This window comes from Brassica rapa, chromosome A09 (assembly GCF_000309985.2).
Source record: "Brassica rapa cultivar Chiifu-401-42 chromosome A09, CAAS_Brap_v3.01, whole genome shotgun sequence".
Classification (NCBI taxonomy): domain Eukaryota; kingdom Viridiplantae; phylum Streptophyta; class Magnoliopsida; order Brassicales; family Brassicaceae; genus Brassica; species Brassica rapa.
The window spans coordinates 16610910-16629021 of NC_024803.2; the positions used below are offsets into that span (position 1 = coordinate 16610910).

Here is an 18112-nt window from a genome sequence, read left to right on the forward strand (position 1 = left end):
AGTGAAAAGCGACCGTAGTAAGCATGTATATGGAACATGTCGCCCAAGACATGGGGGAATAGTTGAAGTTAGATGGAAGGAGGTTGCTTTGTGGATGGGTGTGTTGTGGATAGGGGAGCCGTGTATTGTCGAGTTGTGGACGGTAAAAGCGTGGTCAGTGGTGTTGTGTACGGGTGAAGCGTGGATGGGAGAAGTGTGGACATACATTGTTGAGCCGTCCACTAGGGAACTAGTCGGTGCGAATAGTCTCAGTGGTAGGCGGTGGTCCGGTTGGTTGTTACCTGAAAACATGGAGAAAATGAAATAAAAATTAACTTTTTCAAATCTAAGCCGTGAAATCGAGTTTCTGGGTACGAGAAAAGTAAACCAAATCTGTAAAAGGAAACAAACACAAAACGGTGTTCTTTAGGTTTGAATCGAGAAATTGATAGTATAGAGTAGGAAGAAACTCGAATATGAAACATGTAATAGAAACATATAGTACTAGATCCAAACATTAAGGTGTAGATTAGAAGAAACAAACCTTGCATGACTTGAACTAGAAGGACTGAGAATGGCGGTGTTGATTCGTGAGAACGGCGGGGTTACGGAGGCGAAAATGGAAGTCTGAGAAGACTGACAGAGATGGATTGATTCGGAAGCAAGAGCTTGGCGGTGTTACGGAGACGATAATGGAAGGATAGTGTGTGAAGAATCGAACCTAGGATTCTAAAAAATTCGCCGCAAAAGGGGTGTCTTGAGAGAGGTCGTGATTTTAGAATAAGGAAATAGGGTTGTGAGTTATTAGAGAGGGGTTGGTACAATAAGTAAACCCATAGGCTCTGGCTGGTTTAATTTTTCTTTTTACTTTCCAAAGACATAAGGGCATAAAAGACATTAACTAGAAAAAAGGTTGTCACATGTAGAAAGTATCTTGGGCTGTAAATCCAAAGACATAAAGTGTCTTGGAGAGTAAAAAATTTCTATTATTACGTACTCCACCATACATAAAATAATCGCGGAAAACTTGTGTATTTTGTGAACGGGAATGATCAACACTCTGCATCATCTTTGGCGACAGAACTTGATTTGGTCCAAGGGTCTCTTCCTGTGAAGTATCTCGGAGTTCCTCTGATGCCTCATAACCTGTGAAGCCAAGATTATCAACCTTTAGTGGATAAAATCAGATCCCGAGTTACTTCTTTCACAGCAAAACAGCTATCTTTTGCAGGAGATTTAAACAGCCGTCTACTAGTACGATCAATTTTTGGTCTGCAATTTGTCCCACTGGCAAAAGAATGTTTGGAAAAAACTAGAAAAGATTTGTACCAACTTTCTCTGGACAGAAGCTCTGAACTCGCAAGGGGGGGGGGGGGGGAAATTGTCTTGGGAGAGTGTTTGTTCACCGAAAGAGTGCGGAGTTTTGGGTCTGCTTTGCTTAATGGTATTAAATTTGGTGTATGGACTCAAACTCATATGGCTCCTTTTTGCTGGTTCTGAATCGTTGTGGGTCTCAAATATTTGCAGCTGGATTTGGAGAAGGCTCATGAAGCTTTCTTATTTAGAAAAACCTTTCATTCTCTATCATGTAAACTCAGGAAGGATTTTGCGTCTTTTTGGCATAACAATTGGATGGAATTTGAATCAGTTATTGATGTCATCGGCGCACTAGGTCGATCAGTTGACTCTTCTGTCAATGACGACGTTACAGGGGATGCGTGGAGGATGTTAGTGGTATCTCCTTTAAGAAAAAGGTATACAAGGGTAAATCCATATATAACATATGGCATAACATTTTTATATATAAAGAGAGATATTTTGGGCAAAAAAATTAATGGATTATTAATTTTAGTACCCTACATAGTGCAAGAAACTTACTAGGGTTTATCTTGGTGAGTGTAGCTGTTCCACCGAAGTAACAAGCAATGCGATTGTTCCCATTAGTATGATAATACACATTAAACGCAAAAGATGCGTGCGACCATATCGTATCCGGCTCGTAACAGTCACCATGTTTCTCGATGACTGAGCAATCAACTCTCCCAATACCACATCCCCAATCAAGAGCTCTCTGTAGCTCAGCCTGAGACGCACTTGGTCGAGCCACGCACCATGTTCTTCCGTCCAGGAACGTCGTATTACCTTCAGCTCGAATAGGTCTCTGGTCGGATCATCGTCAACGGTTTTGTAGCTTCACATCGTGCTTGGGATATGAACTTTAGTAGAAGCAGAGAAAATAGAAAAATCCAAAATTGATTTCTCATTTTCAAGATGTTGGTAATAAAAAATATAAATGTAAAGAGAAGAAAATATCCAGATCATAACATCACCATATGTAGAAACCTATATTATACATAAATAATATATTGATTGTCACACTCGTTTAAGTATAATGATCAAGTGATGGGGACTTTGGAGGTTGAGACAAGTGAGGTTAGGTTTATTTAGACAAGATAACCTAATCAAAAGAGCTAAGAATAATCTAGATCTCATTAAGGAATCGAAGGTGCCTTCAAGAGTAATAAAATTTTCAAGAAATTGATAGCATAAGATTTTTTTAATTATTTTTAATATCAGGAATATTACTTTGGGGTTTTTGCCAAAACTAACCCACAACTTGATTTTAATCCCAAACCTATACCCAAACTTGAATCAAATGTAAAACTAACCTAAAAGCCTAGTAAAATTACAGCTCAGCCCCTTGTGACCAAACAAAAAAACAGAAGCCATTTTTTACGAATATAGCCCCAGTAAATCGTCTGAGTCGTCTGAGATGTTGGAAGTCGTCTGGACGACTGAAGTGTAAGTCGTCTGGTACCAGTTTATTTTAAAAATAATTTATAAATCTTGTAAAAAAATATTTTGATGCGTGAAAAATAAAAATCAAGTAATTATAAACAGTTTTAAGTGATATAAATTAAAATATGATAAAATTGATTTATTTTGAAGATAAATGAGTGGAAGTAGTGAATCATGAAATACTTTGGTTTAGAAGTTTGGCAAACATATGTTGTAGTATTGTATGTATTGTTAGGGTTAGATTTTAGAAAACTAAAATGTTTTTTTCAAAAATTAGTTTTCACCTATATGTGTTTATTTCTGTGTATAGTAAACACTTTTCAAGTTTGATTTGGTTTTATGAAGTGTTTAATTAGATAATTAAGTTTAGGGGTTATGTTTAGGGTGTGGACGACTTATATTTCAGTCGTCTGTTGAATAATTTACTCGGACGACGTATATTTCAGTCGTCCACATCGTACCGAACTTTTAATTTTACCAATGTACGTTTTAACCTAACCGGATCATTTTACTTGGACGACTTACATTTCAGTCGTCTGGTGAAGAAATTAAAACAGACGACTTACATGTAAGTCGTCCAAATATTCCCGCCAAAAATTTTTAAAAAAAATTATTTTCCCGCTTAAATAATTTAAACCAGACGACTGGAAAGTCTTCTATTTTTGTTTCCCGCTAAAAATATTAAACTCTTCTGGACGACTTACATGTAAGTCGTCTGTTTTAATTTCTTCACCAGACGACTGAAATGTAAGTCGTCCAGGAAGTCGTCTGAGTAAAAAATATTTAACCTAATTGGATTTTTTGTCTCCCTATATAAAGAAAAATTTACACATTCTCTCTCCTCCTCTCAAATGGCTGCAACAAAAATGTAATGTTCATCATTCTAAAACTCTCCAACCTCTCTCTAATCTCTTTGACTTGAAAACACCAAACTTTATATGAATTTTTCAGTTTTGTCTCATGTATTTCTTAATAATCTATCTCTTTTGAAGGTTTTTAATCAAATGGTACTCATCTTCCACTAATTTAAAGGTAGATCTATTAATTTTAGATATGTATTTTTGTGTGTTCTATAAATGTAGATTTATCTAATCTTCCACTCATTTTCTCTATTTTTAAGTCATTTGAACGTTTTTGGATATGCAGGTTTTTCAGATCTGGATTTGATATGCAGGTTTTTCAGATCTGGAAAACTTCTGGGACGACTTACCTGTTAGTCGTCTGAAAGTCGTCTGGAAGTCGTCTGGACTTCTTGGAAGTCTTCTGACAAAGTCGTCTGGACTTCCAGAAAGTCGTCTGGACTTCCAGGAAGTCGTCTGGACTTCCAGGAAGTCGTCTGGACTTCCAGAAAGTCGTCTGGATTTTTCTGAGCATTTTGGTAAGTTCTTATGTCTGATTTTTCTTCATTTGGTAACTTCTTGTTGTATAAAGTTCTTACTTTTTTCACAAACTAAAACTCTTCAAACCCACTCTAATCTCTTTGACTTGAAAACACCAAACTTTATATGAATTTTTCAGTTTTGTCTCATGTCTTTCTTACTAATCTATCTTTTTTGCAGGTTTTTAATTAGATGGTACTCATCTTCCACTAATTTAAAAGTAGATCTATTATTTTTAGATATGTATTTTTGTGTGTTCTGTAAAGGTAGATTTATCTAATCTTCCACTCATTTTTTTTGTTTTTAAGCCATTTGAACGTTTTTGAATATGCAGGTTTTTCAGATCTGGATTTAATATGCAGGTTTTTATGATCTGGAAGACTTCTGGGACGACTTACCTGTTAGTCGTCTGGAAGTCGTCTGGACTTCCTAAAAGTCGTCTGGACATCCTGTAAAGTCGTATGGAAGTCGTCTGAACTTCCTAAAAGTCTTCTGACAAAGTCGTCTGAACTTCCTGGAAGTCGTCTGGACTTCTTAAAAGTCGTCTGGTCTTGTCTACTCAAGTGGAATCCCAGCTTGTCTTTGTAGAGGAATGATCTATAATAGTTTTGTTTGTGGTCTGTTTTATGAATTGCATGTCTACTCTTTTAGTTGTGAATTTTTTGTAAAATCAGTAATATTGTTTTCCAAGATGTATTAAATGTGCTAACAATGTGTTTACACATTTACAAATTATGAAATAATAGACTTCAGTAGCCTTTTTCTTATTTTTGGATCTCTCATATGCAATAATAAACTCCAATGGCCTTTTTCTCATCTTAATAAACAAGAATGTTGGTAGCTTCATATTGATACAATATTTTAAGAAGCATTTAACCCTTCTTCCAACTCATAACAATAGTCATCATTATTGTCTATAACAATAATACTTAAGAGATGGAAACAAACAATAGTAACTAGTCAAAGCATATCATATTTTTTTATAAGTTTGTGTTGAAAAACTTAGTCAAATTTAGTAAAACTAAGGGAGAGAACATATTTTGTAAATATGAGTTTTACATATCTTGAAGTTACTTATCACTCTTAAAAATACAAGTTATTCAAAAACTAACGTAGAAGACTTAAAAACTAGCGGAGAAGACGCGGACGACTTCAATCTAAGTTGTCTAGATGACTAAACTATACGTCGTCTGGTCAACGCATAGGTTATTTTTGCAATTGACTTTGAAATCTGTTATTTCGGACGACTGAAAGTTAAGTCGTCTACTATTGTTTGGTTAAAAAAAAACTCCAAAAAGCTAGACGACTTACATTTCAGTCGTCAGAGGTTAGTTTTGCATTTGACTGGATTATTTCAGAAGTTTGACTTTTTGGACGACTTACATTTCAGTCGTCTAGTGAAAATTAAAATAATAATATTTTTTTAAAAGTAGACGACTTACAGTTAAGTCGTCATAGGTTAATTTTGCAATTGAAAAAAAAAAAACTTCAAGATTTAATTATATACAGACGACTTATAATTCAGTCGTCCACGAGACGACTAAAATGTAAGTCGTCCAGGATTTACCAGGTTTGACCAGAATCTCGGAAAACAATCCTGGACGACTTACAATTAAGTCGTCTGGTGGAGGACTGAATTATAAGTCGTCTGTGTATAATTAAATCTTGAAGTTTTTTTTTCAATTGCAAAACTAACCTATGACTACTTAATTGTAAGTCGTTTACTTTTTTAAAAATATTATTATTTTAATTTTCGCCAGACGACTGAAATGTAAGTTGTCTGGAGAAGTCAAACTTCTGAAATTATCCAGTCAAATGCAAAACTAACCTATGACGACTGAAATGTAAGTCGTCTAGGTTCTTTGGAAATTTTTTTGAAACCAAACAATAGTAGACGACTTAACTTTCAGTCGTCTCAGGTTACAGATTTCAAAGTCAATTGCAAAAATAACCTCTGCGTTGACCAGACGACTTCCAGGTAAGTCGTCTACAGCCAGACGACTTCCAGGTAAGTCGTCTACAGCCACACGACTTCCCAAGTAAGTCATTTGACGAACAGATCTGGAAAAAAACTCGATGTCATACCTTAAATTGGTGAGATAAGTTCCTTAGCATACATAAGGCTTCTCCAAACACACAGAATCACAAAGAAAGTCACCCACCCAGAATCGTTAGCTTCTATGACTCTATGAACCATACAAATTTTAGAATCAAAATCTTGGGTTTTTTAGCTCATTGTGGAGAGAAAGTGAGAGATATGTTGTTTTTAGTTCACAAGAATGGAAAAAAAAGAAGGGTAAATCGATTTTGGGAGCATTAAGAGCTTCAAATTGGTTGTTCATGGTGGTTGTGGTATTGATGACAATGGCAATCTTGTAATTACTTGAAGATGATGAGGGTGAGAGAGTAAAGATGTCATTTTCGAAAAAAAAAAATTGATGGCATTTTCGTAAATTATATGAACTTGTGGGGTGAATAGGGCAAAACCAATTTTCAAAAAAAAAGGAGGTTAGTTTTGTGTTTGACTTTAAGTTGTAGGTCAATTTTGCAAAATGCCCTATTACTTTCCATTCATTTATGACTTATTCTTGGGTTCACCCCCTAGGATGAACCTCTAGGTTCACCAACCAATAGGATTATGTTATTTCAAGTTATATTATGTTTAAAAAAAATAAAAATAAAAATAGTAGTAATTACAAAAAAAATATTTTTAAGAAAAAACTAAACCCTAAATCATAATCCCTAAACCCTAAACCCTAAACCCGAAACCATAAACCCTTGGATAAACCCTAAACCCTTGGATAGATCATAAACTCTAAATCAAAAACACTAAACAAAACACTCAAGGGTTTAGGATTTTAGTGTTTAGTGTTTTTGATTTAGAGTTTATGATTTATCCAAGGGTTTAGGGTTAACCCAAGGGTTTAGAGTTTCGGATTTACGGTTTAGGGATTAGGATTTATGGTTTAGGGATTAGGATTTAGGGTTTAGGGATTAGGATGTAACAACTATTTTTTTTAACCTTTTTATTTAAAAACATAATAACTTGACAATATTTTGTTTTCTTTTTTAAAAGATATCGAATTTGAAATAATGAAATCCTATTGGTTGGTGAACCTAGAGGGTAAACCCTAGGGGGTGAACCCAAGAATAACTCTTCATTTATTGTATAACGAATACTGAAAGTTGAGGAGAGGCGTTCACAACTCACAAGCAAATAATTCTCTGCAAATAGTATATGTTTAATTATAAACATAATAATTTCACATAGGAAAGGCATACAATACACAACACACATTTAAGACTAAATATATTTCGACAAAGTGATTCACAATTTTTCAATCTAAAGTGTAGAGAATGATGAGAGTATAAGATTGGAAGAATTGTATATTGACTCTCATAATGATAAAGCTTATACATGTACAACTTATATATGAAGATAAGAATGTAAACGTTAAACCTAGATTTCTTAACTAAATATATACATATCTCAATAACAATATTCACAATTATGTTTTATATCTTCATGATTCTCTATGTAAAGGACTAAAAACAGAGTCGGTTTGATTAAGAAACAAAACAACATAGCCAAGTTATTACAAAAGCCAATACCTAAATCCATTCAGAAGATGATGCTAACAAATCAAAAGACTTTAAACTCAAGAAGCATAAATTAAAAAAAAAAGAACAGAGCTTATGGCATTGATTTTGATGAGGCATAGTGAAGCCTGGTGAGCACGTCAACTCTCTTACACAACTCTTCCACTTAAACGTTCATGTATTTAGAAATATCTCCGATCTTGTTCCTACTCAGATCAAGAAAAAAAAATCGATTAAGTTCATTGACTGTACCAAAGATAACAGTTTTTATCTAACCAGTCTCTCAATCAGATGGCCTCAATCACATGGGAGAACCAAATTACGTTGAACATTTCTAGTTTCAGTATCCGCAACCTATATCTACTGGAAGTCTTTTTACTCCAGTAGTTATGAAGTCATTAATTTTTTTTACGTTTCAATATTTTGGATTCGAATCTTAGAGAAATGATTTATTAACAATTACATAGATTAATAGAGAATAAACCTACACAAGATTTTCATCACGATGTAAGCAGTGTCGGCCCTGGATAGAAGCTGGGGTAGCATGCGCTTCCAGCCTTGAAAATAATATGTAATATTTCAACTATTTTTGACTAAAATCTCCATTAGCTTAGTTGGTAAATGTTAATAACCATATGTTAGTACTACAAACAAACTAAAAGTTTGTTTACATGACAGAAATAAGAGATCTACAGTTATTGTATAGAAATAAATTGTAAGGTAACATACATAATTCAAAAAAAAAACTCAACCATAATTCCAATATTGATATGGAAATAAAAATATATAGTTGCACAATTCGAAAGAATGCAATATAAAACAACTTACCAAAAACAAATAAGAGCAGACATGAAACTAGATGATTTAAAATAAGAAAATGATTAAAATTTCTATCGCCAAAATAAAAACAGAACATAGTCCCATTCAAACTATCTCAGTAATTGTATAAGGCAATTTAGTAAACACAACAAAACTGAGTCTTAATCTCCTTATAACAAATAAGTTCAATGAAAAGAGTTGATAAAAGTAAAGAAGAGCAATCACAATAATAAATATCACACATAATATAAAACCAAACTCTTCAAGTTAAACACAAATGTTAAATAAAAGTAAAATATCTGGGTGAACAGAGATCAAACCCTAGTATTATATAAAAACACACTAAAAGTAACAAAACCCCTTTTTGACTGTCTCGACATCGGACGGTGAAATTATTTTTGTAAATGCTGAGTCACCTTTAGAGAATTGGTTCTCAAATTTCATTTTATGGCATCTTATTTTGAACATATGAATATTTCCTTCACGGTGTTGCAAAATTTCCTACACAGAATCAAAAACACATTAAGTTTCTTATTTTCCCAAACATTGAGAGAAGAAGAATAAATTGAGAGAAGAAGAAAGAGGAAACTTACAGCCATAAATCGTCTCCAACAAGCATCATATCTCCTTCATGAACTTTAAAGGTTAGTTTCCATTGACTGTGCATATGCAACTTGCCTTCGATATTAAAGAGTTTTTCTAGTTCAAGGATCATGTGATTGTATCCATCAAAATCAGTTAAATCAACAGTTCTAACAACACCTTCCATGTGAACCTGGTCAATAAACATATCAAGTGTTTGTGAATTAAATATAGTCATCTCAATCTGGTTAAAAAGTTATTCAAGTTTCTTATCAATATCAAATCTACTGTATTAGAATAAAACTATGTGTGCAACCATATATAAAATCTAGTCTTTTCTTAAAAAGAACATGAATAATTTTAAAAAGCCTATGTCTTATCATGTTCTAGTTATTAATAATTAATAATTTTAGAATTGACTAAAAAGTAAAGAATAAGTAGAATATGCTCTTAGTCATACCTTGGTACTACTTGTAGTACACCTTATTTTCTTCGTTTGGATTTCTGTTAGTGATGTCACTGCTTGAATTTGATCAAGCTTTTCTTCATCAAAGATTTCAGAAATTTTACTCTTTTGGTATGATTCAAGTGGTTCCAAAACATCTCTTGCTTTGGTAGAAGCCGTTAGATCAACTCCAAACAATCTGAAGCTACTAGATGCATTGGTGGTTGAATTTTCTTTTGTTGACTGGACCATTTGGTCATTGTAATATGGTTTGGACATAGCAAGACCTGCATAGCTCACTAGCCAACCAGATGAATTTTTGAATCATTAGTTTCATTCTGATAAATAAGTTGAGGAAGACTTGTCGAAGATTTTATACTTGATTCTCCAATTTATTGGCTTTGAGTCAACATATGAATTATCATATTTGAACTTATATATAGAAATATGATGATAATGGATACACAAAGAAGCATAAATTATTTAAAACTATTTTCTTACCAATTTCGTTAATTTCGCGTTGGTGTTTGTTTTCTCGAATTAAAGGCTCGATTTCCCATGGAGAGACCTTATTAGGTCTTGAAATTGTTGCAGCTTCATCCCACTGAACCTATAAAAATAAGTTAGTGGATTTTACTTATTATTATTTTGAAATCATAGTCTAAAATAATATAACAAAAATTAGTTATGAATAAGTTTTACTTGTAGGTTTCGCCATTCTGAATCCTTCCAATAAATGGAGAAATCTTCCACTTTTACTATTGTCCCAGAATATCTTTGCAGTATAAACAAAATTTGTAAGTAATCATATTTGGAAAAAAAAATTATATGAGAGTCAAATATTTACATCATTTCATTAAAATCACGTCCTTCAAACTTCATAGTAAACCTTGAACCTGTATTGAACTTCATGTTCACTGCATCTATAACTTTTTTGCAGTTGACAATGAATTTGCTCGACCTAATATCATCATATCAAGAATAAATTAAAATATGCTTTTTAAAATAAAATATTCTCATGATGTTTAAGTAGAGTAATAAAGTATTTTCCTTACTTTGGCCTATAAAACACGTCGAACATACATTTGGAGTTAATAGCATTCGATGCAGTAGCAACTAAACCATAATGCATACTCTCTTTTGAAATTACTGATGATGATATGTTGCTTTGTTGAGGCGCTGCTTTTCTGATTCCGATTTGTGATTCCCCATTCTCCCCTCTAGAACAAAAAAAAATTTAAAATACAAAAAAAATTAAGAAACAAAAGAGATGCAAAATGACAAATGTATATACCTAAGGAATACAACAGAGTCTCCAACGGCCAAACTTTTTTTTCTTACAAACTGTTTCCAACCAGATGTGAAAAGATGTCTTTGTGGTGTACCTAATTGATAATTTATACATAAATAAAGATTATTAGTTGTGTATAAAGATTATTAGTTACTACCAAACGATTTTGATATAGAAAACGTAGCTACCTCTAAAAGTGTGTTTAAATTTCCAAACATGATCATGGAGATCTTTAGCAACTATCCACTGACTCGGTGCTTGCTGTGACATATCCTAAAAAAACGTTTAATACAAAGGATCATATAAAAATTTACAATATAAGTCAATTATGGATTTATTTGGTGTATTTATTAAATGAAAATACCAATAGAGGAAGACATTCAATGGCATCTTTTTTAAATAAAGAAAAACCACCATGTGTGCTGGCATCCGAAGCAGTTAACACCTTGGTAAAATAGTTAATGTTTTGTTCGTTGTTGCCATTAGGAATAGAGACTTCAAATTCCTAATAATTAAATTCATAAATTTATTTACAGATATTATAAAAAGAGGTACTATTAGTTCTTAAATAAAATTTTAAATTTTCCACGTACAGGTGAAAATGGCGACAACGAAACTTTTGCATAAACTTCATCTGTATTGGTATCCACCTAGATTCATGCATAAAACATGTCAAAACCATAATATGTACAATTGTAAGCCAATTAATCTCATGTGTATTTCCTAAAGAGAAACATCAAATACCAAAGATACATACCTTAAGCTTGATGCTAATAACATTACAACGAATTTTTGAAGAAATATCAAAAATTGGTTTAAATTGGCACAGGTTGTCATTTTCTGATGCTACAAGCTGATAATGTCATAAGATTGTAGAAAAGTTTATTGAATAACAAAATATGAGAATTAATGTGAAATTATTCATAGAAAAACATGTGCCTGCTCTATGTGCCCTTGAGGAAAATAATAAACTTCTTCTCCAATTATTGGAAGATCAAACAAAGATCCAGCACATAACTTCCATAACTGATTATACATATATCTATTGGTTCCATCAGTTCCTAAATGAATAAAAAAATATTTTTATGAGTAAATATTCCTAATAAATCAAAAGTTAAATTTGAGTTCCTTTTTTAACTTATACCTTGAAATTTAGGTTGTGCATCTCTAATTTTGTTATTCTCCATCAGATTTTACCAAATAATGGTCTTGAATTACACCTTACACAAAAATATCACCAAATCCAGAATAGTTGTTAGCATGGTATTCTATTTCAAAATTAGGGGTGGGCGGTCGGTACCCATTATTATTCAGTTCGGGTCTATTTAGGTTTGGGTTTTTGAGATTAAAGATTTCAATCTCATTTAAGTATTTATAAATTTTTATTCGTGTTTGGTTCGGATCTTTGCGGGAGATAAGCTGTTTAAATTATTTTTAAATTTTCAACTCTAAAAATGAAGTTTGTGTTTTTTTTAAAGAATTCAAATTCAAAAGAGTATATAAAGTTTGTGTTTTTTAAAAGGTATTGATAAACAGGTTTGTGTTTTTTTAAGTATGATTACATCATGATAGATAGAGAATTTTAAATAAAAGTTTACAAATTATATTGCAATATAAATCATGATTATTCACAAAATCGAGCCATACAAGTAGATAATTAACATAATACCTTTGATTAGTGAATTGTTGAGCACGTTTTGATCTTGGTAAACAAGTTTGTTTTCTGTTCTTTACAATGATCTGTATTTGTCTTTGTTTAGTCATCAATTTGATATACATCAGGTATTTATAGTTGAGAAGTCATTGTCCTACATTAATATTGTTCATATGATTTTTGACTAAAGATTACCTCATAAGTCATAATTAGTTGATTGTCAGTGAAGAAAATGGTCTTTAGTAAAAGAAAATTCAAAGGTCGCCTATGGATTCTGTACTTAAACATTAATGCATTTTTACAGCCTTTCCATTTATGTGAAAAAAATCCCAAAATGGAACTCATCTAATGTTGAACACGTCAATTCTCCCATCATCACCGCAATCCCAAAATGGAACTCATCTCTAAATGGTAACCAAAGAAATGAGGAGAATAGTTGATTCTTACCATTTCTTACAATTTACACCATTTACAGGAATATTTATTACTTATGATTCTTATATTCTTTAACTTTTAAAGAATAAAAGACTACAATTATTCCTTATAAAATTAGAAAAGAAATAGATTTTCCTCTTATTTTTTCATTTCATTCTTTTCCTTGTTATTTCTCTTATTCTTTTAATGGTTACCAGTTAAAGCCTTACATCTTTGGTTAACAATTAACCAAAAGTCATGTGTTTCTACATGATCCACACATACATGTGATGGACAGAAGTTGACCAAAAAACAGAAATATTATATTGGACCTAACTTTTATTTTGTAAGTTTTTAAATTCAATACACCTTTCAACTTTATAGTTAAACTTACATTGAATCACTAATATTCCTTTCATTATACTACTATCTATGTTTCCAAACAATATTCTTATTTATATTATTAAAAGAAAAGTACCCATTAAAAATACCCCTAAGTATTCTAATTTATTTACACTTCCATGGCACTGAGAATTTAATTTAACTACATATTTTAATGATTGTCTTTTCCAGTTAAGTTAATGAGTTTTCCTTAATCAAATTTAAACTTAATATCATTAAATGAAACTACCTATTATAATGTTTCTCTTTTCCAGTTAAATTAATGAGTTTTCCTTAGTCAAATTTAAATTTAATATCATTAAATAAACCTAAAAATATAATGTAAATTATTACGGATGAGTACGGCCCAATAAAGAACTTGAATTTTATTTTTTACGAAAACGTGAATCACTTGACATATATAATATTTAAAATATATTAACTACAATATAACAAATGCATATAACCTACCTATACTTTAGTTTGAAATGATCATGCTCAAGTTTTATATAGTCAACTTACATCATGCATCGATCGATGTACAATATTCAAACCACCTATAGTTTTCGTTTTCTTTATAGGATGTATCAACCAACCAATCATCCTATTGATTTTCTAAGCTTTATAAAAACAAATCAATAAATACAAACTCAAAATCCAATATCTTCTATTAATCAAAACATAATATCTTCAATGTCGTATCTTTAATGTACCTATTAAATATAGAAACTGTAACCATAATTACACTAATTATAAGAATAGAATTGATTCCAACCAATTGATCTATTACTTCGGTAATTGATTTGCTTGTAGAAGAGGAAACAAGAAATTTAAAATTTGTAAGAATATAAAGATATAGAGATTCCAACCAATTGCCTATATTTGTGTATGAGTTTCGCATTATAAGCTTCAAATTGAACATTGAAAAAGATAGAGATTTTTTTTAATCTTTTACCGACACAGAACTTAAACAAAACGAAAGAGTTAAAGGTAATTTATTTTTGTTACACTTCCCCGAAAAAAACTTACAACATGGGCTTTCATAATATGGCCTTTTAACATATTAATGTTATGGATATTTAATAATTATATGCAAGAAAAAATAAAGACTATAAATAATTTATTATTAATAAAATTATGAAATTATTTATAATTTGATGACTAATTCATCGCCCTTTTTTATATGTTAAATTTTCATAGAAGTTTAAAAATCATTATATTTTCTTTAAACATGTACAATTAAATTATAATCTTTTTATGCCATACTAAGTCATAATATAATATTTCTTCATATTTTACATTAATAACCATTGTTTTTAAATATCGTCTACAATTCTCTAATTACGTCTATTTGTTCAATTTTTTATATGATATCGAATATTCGTCATAAATAGATGGTTTAAGATGCCAAAAAAAATATTTAGTTGGTGAATATAATACATCAAATATTACAAATACATCATTTAGTTAAATAAATAACCAAAAATCAAAAATTTATACCCGCGCTGGCGCACTGGTCAGGGTCTAGTTTTTCTTTATACTACTATCCATGTTTACAAACAACACTATAATTAATCTTTTATCCAAGCAATATAAAATATTAGACCTCATATTTTTTATAATTCTAACAATTTTCTTTCAAATTATTTAGATAAATTAAATAATAGAAAAAATTCAGATAATTTATAAACAGCAAAAATAAATAGAACTTATTTTACAGGTTTAATAACTACAAACAAAAATCAAAAATTTTATACCCGCGCTGGCGCACTGGTCAGGGTCTAGTTTTTCTTTATACTACTATCCATGTTTACAAACAACACTATAATTAATCTTTTATCCAAGCAATATAAAATATTAGACCTCATATTTTTTATAATTCTAACAATTTTCTTTCAAATTATTTAGATAAATTAAATAATAGAAAAAATTCAGATAATTTATAAACAGCAAAAATAAATAGAACTTATTTTACAGGTTTAATAACTACAAAAAATTCAATAATAAATCAATTAAATTAACGGATTATTTTATTTATTATATTCCTAAATAATGGTTATATCATTTAAGTAACATAATAATTCAATAATATCCATATCATAAAATATATATAAGTTATACATTGTACAATAAATATAATAACAAAAATAATTATGAAAAATGTTCAAAAAAAAAAAATATATATATATATATATATGTGTTATTTAAAGAAAATGCTTAACACTAATTGTTAACAACAAATTTAAACCTATTATAAGATAAACCAAAATATTAACAAGATAAATTACACAAAACAATTATAAAATTAATTAGGCTATATAAAAAGGAGTAATATGGTCAAGACATATTTATAGTTCTTAATTATTTGATACATATCATTTTCTGCATCAAAATTTTGTAGAAACGTCAAAATTTCATAAAACTACAAAACAATGAACCTTAGAATTTAGATTAAAAGGTGACAAATTATGAAACTATATCAATTTAAATCAAATTGGATTACATATCGGTCATCCATCGGTTAATCGGTTAGTCTCTAGTTTTAGTGATTTTTTTAAATATTGATATTTTTAAAAACCTAAAAAATTATCAATCACCGGATTAACCGATTTGACCGCGGGTTTGGATCGAATTTAAAAACACTGATTTTAGTTCAAAATGTTTTAATACGAAAAACTTTATAAATTAAAAAAAACTATTTATTAACTTAGTAGTAGAATTTGTCATCATAAAATATTCTGCGCTTGCAAAGCACGGATCAAAATCTAATGATACTTAAAGGCATTACAAACAAAATATGAAAGTACTAGATGATAACCATCATTTTATACTAATGTTTGTTTATCAAAGATTTTAACATTTTGCAACACTACCATTTTTATCGATTATAAAATGATGAATACAAATGTTGGTCTCTTAAATTTATCATTGTTGTTAAAGAGTTAACGTATTAAAGTTCATTTTAATTATTTCAGGACTCCATATGCACAAAGGATATTAAGTTTTGCCAGCTGACACATCAAAGTAATCGTATAGGCAAGACGATTGTAAAATGACAAAAGAGGATTAGGTGCACCATCTATGTAATAAGTAAATGCTCTTTTCGGCTCTGGATTTGTTTACTATTGAGTCTCCATATGTGATTTATTTTCTACCTCTATAAAATTGTGTTGTCGTTTATGTTTCACTGATATGAGTTTTTTTTTTTTTTCTTCTATGAATTCGGTGAATTACATAAGTGTCAATTTAAAAAGATAGACATCTGTAAAATTAGTTATACTCCAGATACATATAAACTCTATTCACAGGTTAGTGATTCTAATATATCAAGTTGTTATATAATATAAGTGCAGACTCAGATATAAATGTATGTCTAGTAGTTAGTATATTCACTAGTTCAGTTTAAAAATCATCTAATTCTAGAACAACAAAACAAATTATTTATTTTATTAACCTATGATTTAGGTTTAGTTACTTAAGAGTATACGATAAATATATTATATATATAATATTTTACATTATAGTATGTGTAAACTATGTATAAACTAAGAACTGTTTGATTTATTAAATGAATAAACCAGAAAACTTATAATAAATAGTTAAAATCTTTCATTCTTACAATTATAATAGCTAGATAGGGTATTAGGGAGAAACAAATACTAGACGAATATCAAATCTCTCATTCTCGAACAAACTCAAAAGGAGATTATTAGAATCTTGTCATGGATATTTCATTAAAAGCTTTTTAGGAATAAAAATCAAGATTAAAATATTTAATCTGAATAAAATAATATATATAGTGCTTCTAATATTAAAAATCACATCGATTTAAAAGAATATTTGGGACTGTCAGGATCAAATAACATAGGGGAAATTACATGTTTACCACTTTCATGGTAGCACTTTTCATTTTTACCGCCACTAAAGGAGACATTTTCAAAAATACATTCTTCATTTAGTGGCAAAAGACTCTTATGCTCTTGTTATTTATATATAATATATTATTTAAATAAAAAAATAAAAAATAAATAAAATAAATTTTTTTTTATTTTTTTTCGAATTATACTTTTTCAACTCGAACTCTTTTATAAAAATTTTTTTGAAATTTTTTTTCGAATTTTTCTTTAATTTATTTTCAAATTTCTTTTTGAAAAAACGAAATTAAGTTTGAAACTATTTTAAAATTTTTTTATATATTTTTAAATATTTATTTATATATTTATTAGAATTCTAATTTCGCATTCCAAAAACCCTACTCCACCCCTCAACTCTAAACCCTAAGTCTAGATTAATCAACCCTAAGGGTATAATTGTCTTTTATCCTTCATTAAAAGTGAGGGTAAAAGTGGTTAGTGTAAACATGAAAAGTGGTACTATGAATGTGCTATTTGTGGCAATTTCCCAATAACATATTTGAAACTACCTATTTAAGAAATAATTTGTATACATAAAAGTATATACATCAATCATTTTAATGTTATATGGTATTAATTATAATTAAGTGATATTGACATAAATATAGTATATTTTAATATAAATTTTTATTATTAACACTTCCTAGTCATATGATTTTATTAACATTTGTATGTTTACTGTAACAAAAATTTAAACCGCTAATTACAAAACTTTTAATGTGAGATTTATCAGTACAAATTTCAAAATTAAAATATTAAGATCTCAATAATTTTCCATGAAATTTTGAATTTTACATATTGTTATATAGTATGTAGTTTTAATGATTTAATGATATTAATATATATATATATATA

General features: G+C 29.8%; 1 protein-coding gene and 1 pseudogene across 1 annotated transcript; both read right to left on the reverse strand.

The window, feature by feature from the left end:
• Positions 1-288: 288 nt before the first annotated feature.
• Positions 289-2686, reverse strand: LOC117128335 (annotated as a pseudogene).
• A 4471-nt stretch (positions 2687-7157) lies between these two features.
• On the reverse strand, positions 7158-12748 carry LOC117127711 (auxin response factor 22-like). The gene is made up of 12 exons (XM_033278345.1): positions 12744-12748; positions 11652-11664; positions 11488-11544; positions 11259-11399; positions 11083-11167; positions 10898-10988; positions 10659-10823; positions 10451-10564; positions 10306-10378; positions 10105-10213; positions 9619-9902; positions 7158-9351 (listed from the first exon to the last, which is right to left on the reverse strand). Exons 1-12 carry the CDS (start codon positions 12746-12748, stop codon positions 9166-9168), a joined length of 1323 nt encoding a protein of 440 aa, XP_033134236.1. The 3' UTR covers positions 7158-9165.
• Between the last annotated feature and the right edge of the window lie 5364 nt (positions 12749-18112).

Coding starts and splice junctions, on each gene's coding strand:
- LOC117127711 (XM_033278345.1), bottom strand. Junction 10,565..10,658: donor GACGTGTTTTATAGGCCAAA/GTAAGGAAAATA, acceptor TGATGATATTAG/GTCGAGCAAATTCATTGTCA. Junction 9,903..10,104: donor ACGCGAAATTAACGAAATTG/GTAAGAAAATAG, acceptor CTGGTTGGCTAG/TGAGCTATGCAGGTCTTGCT.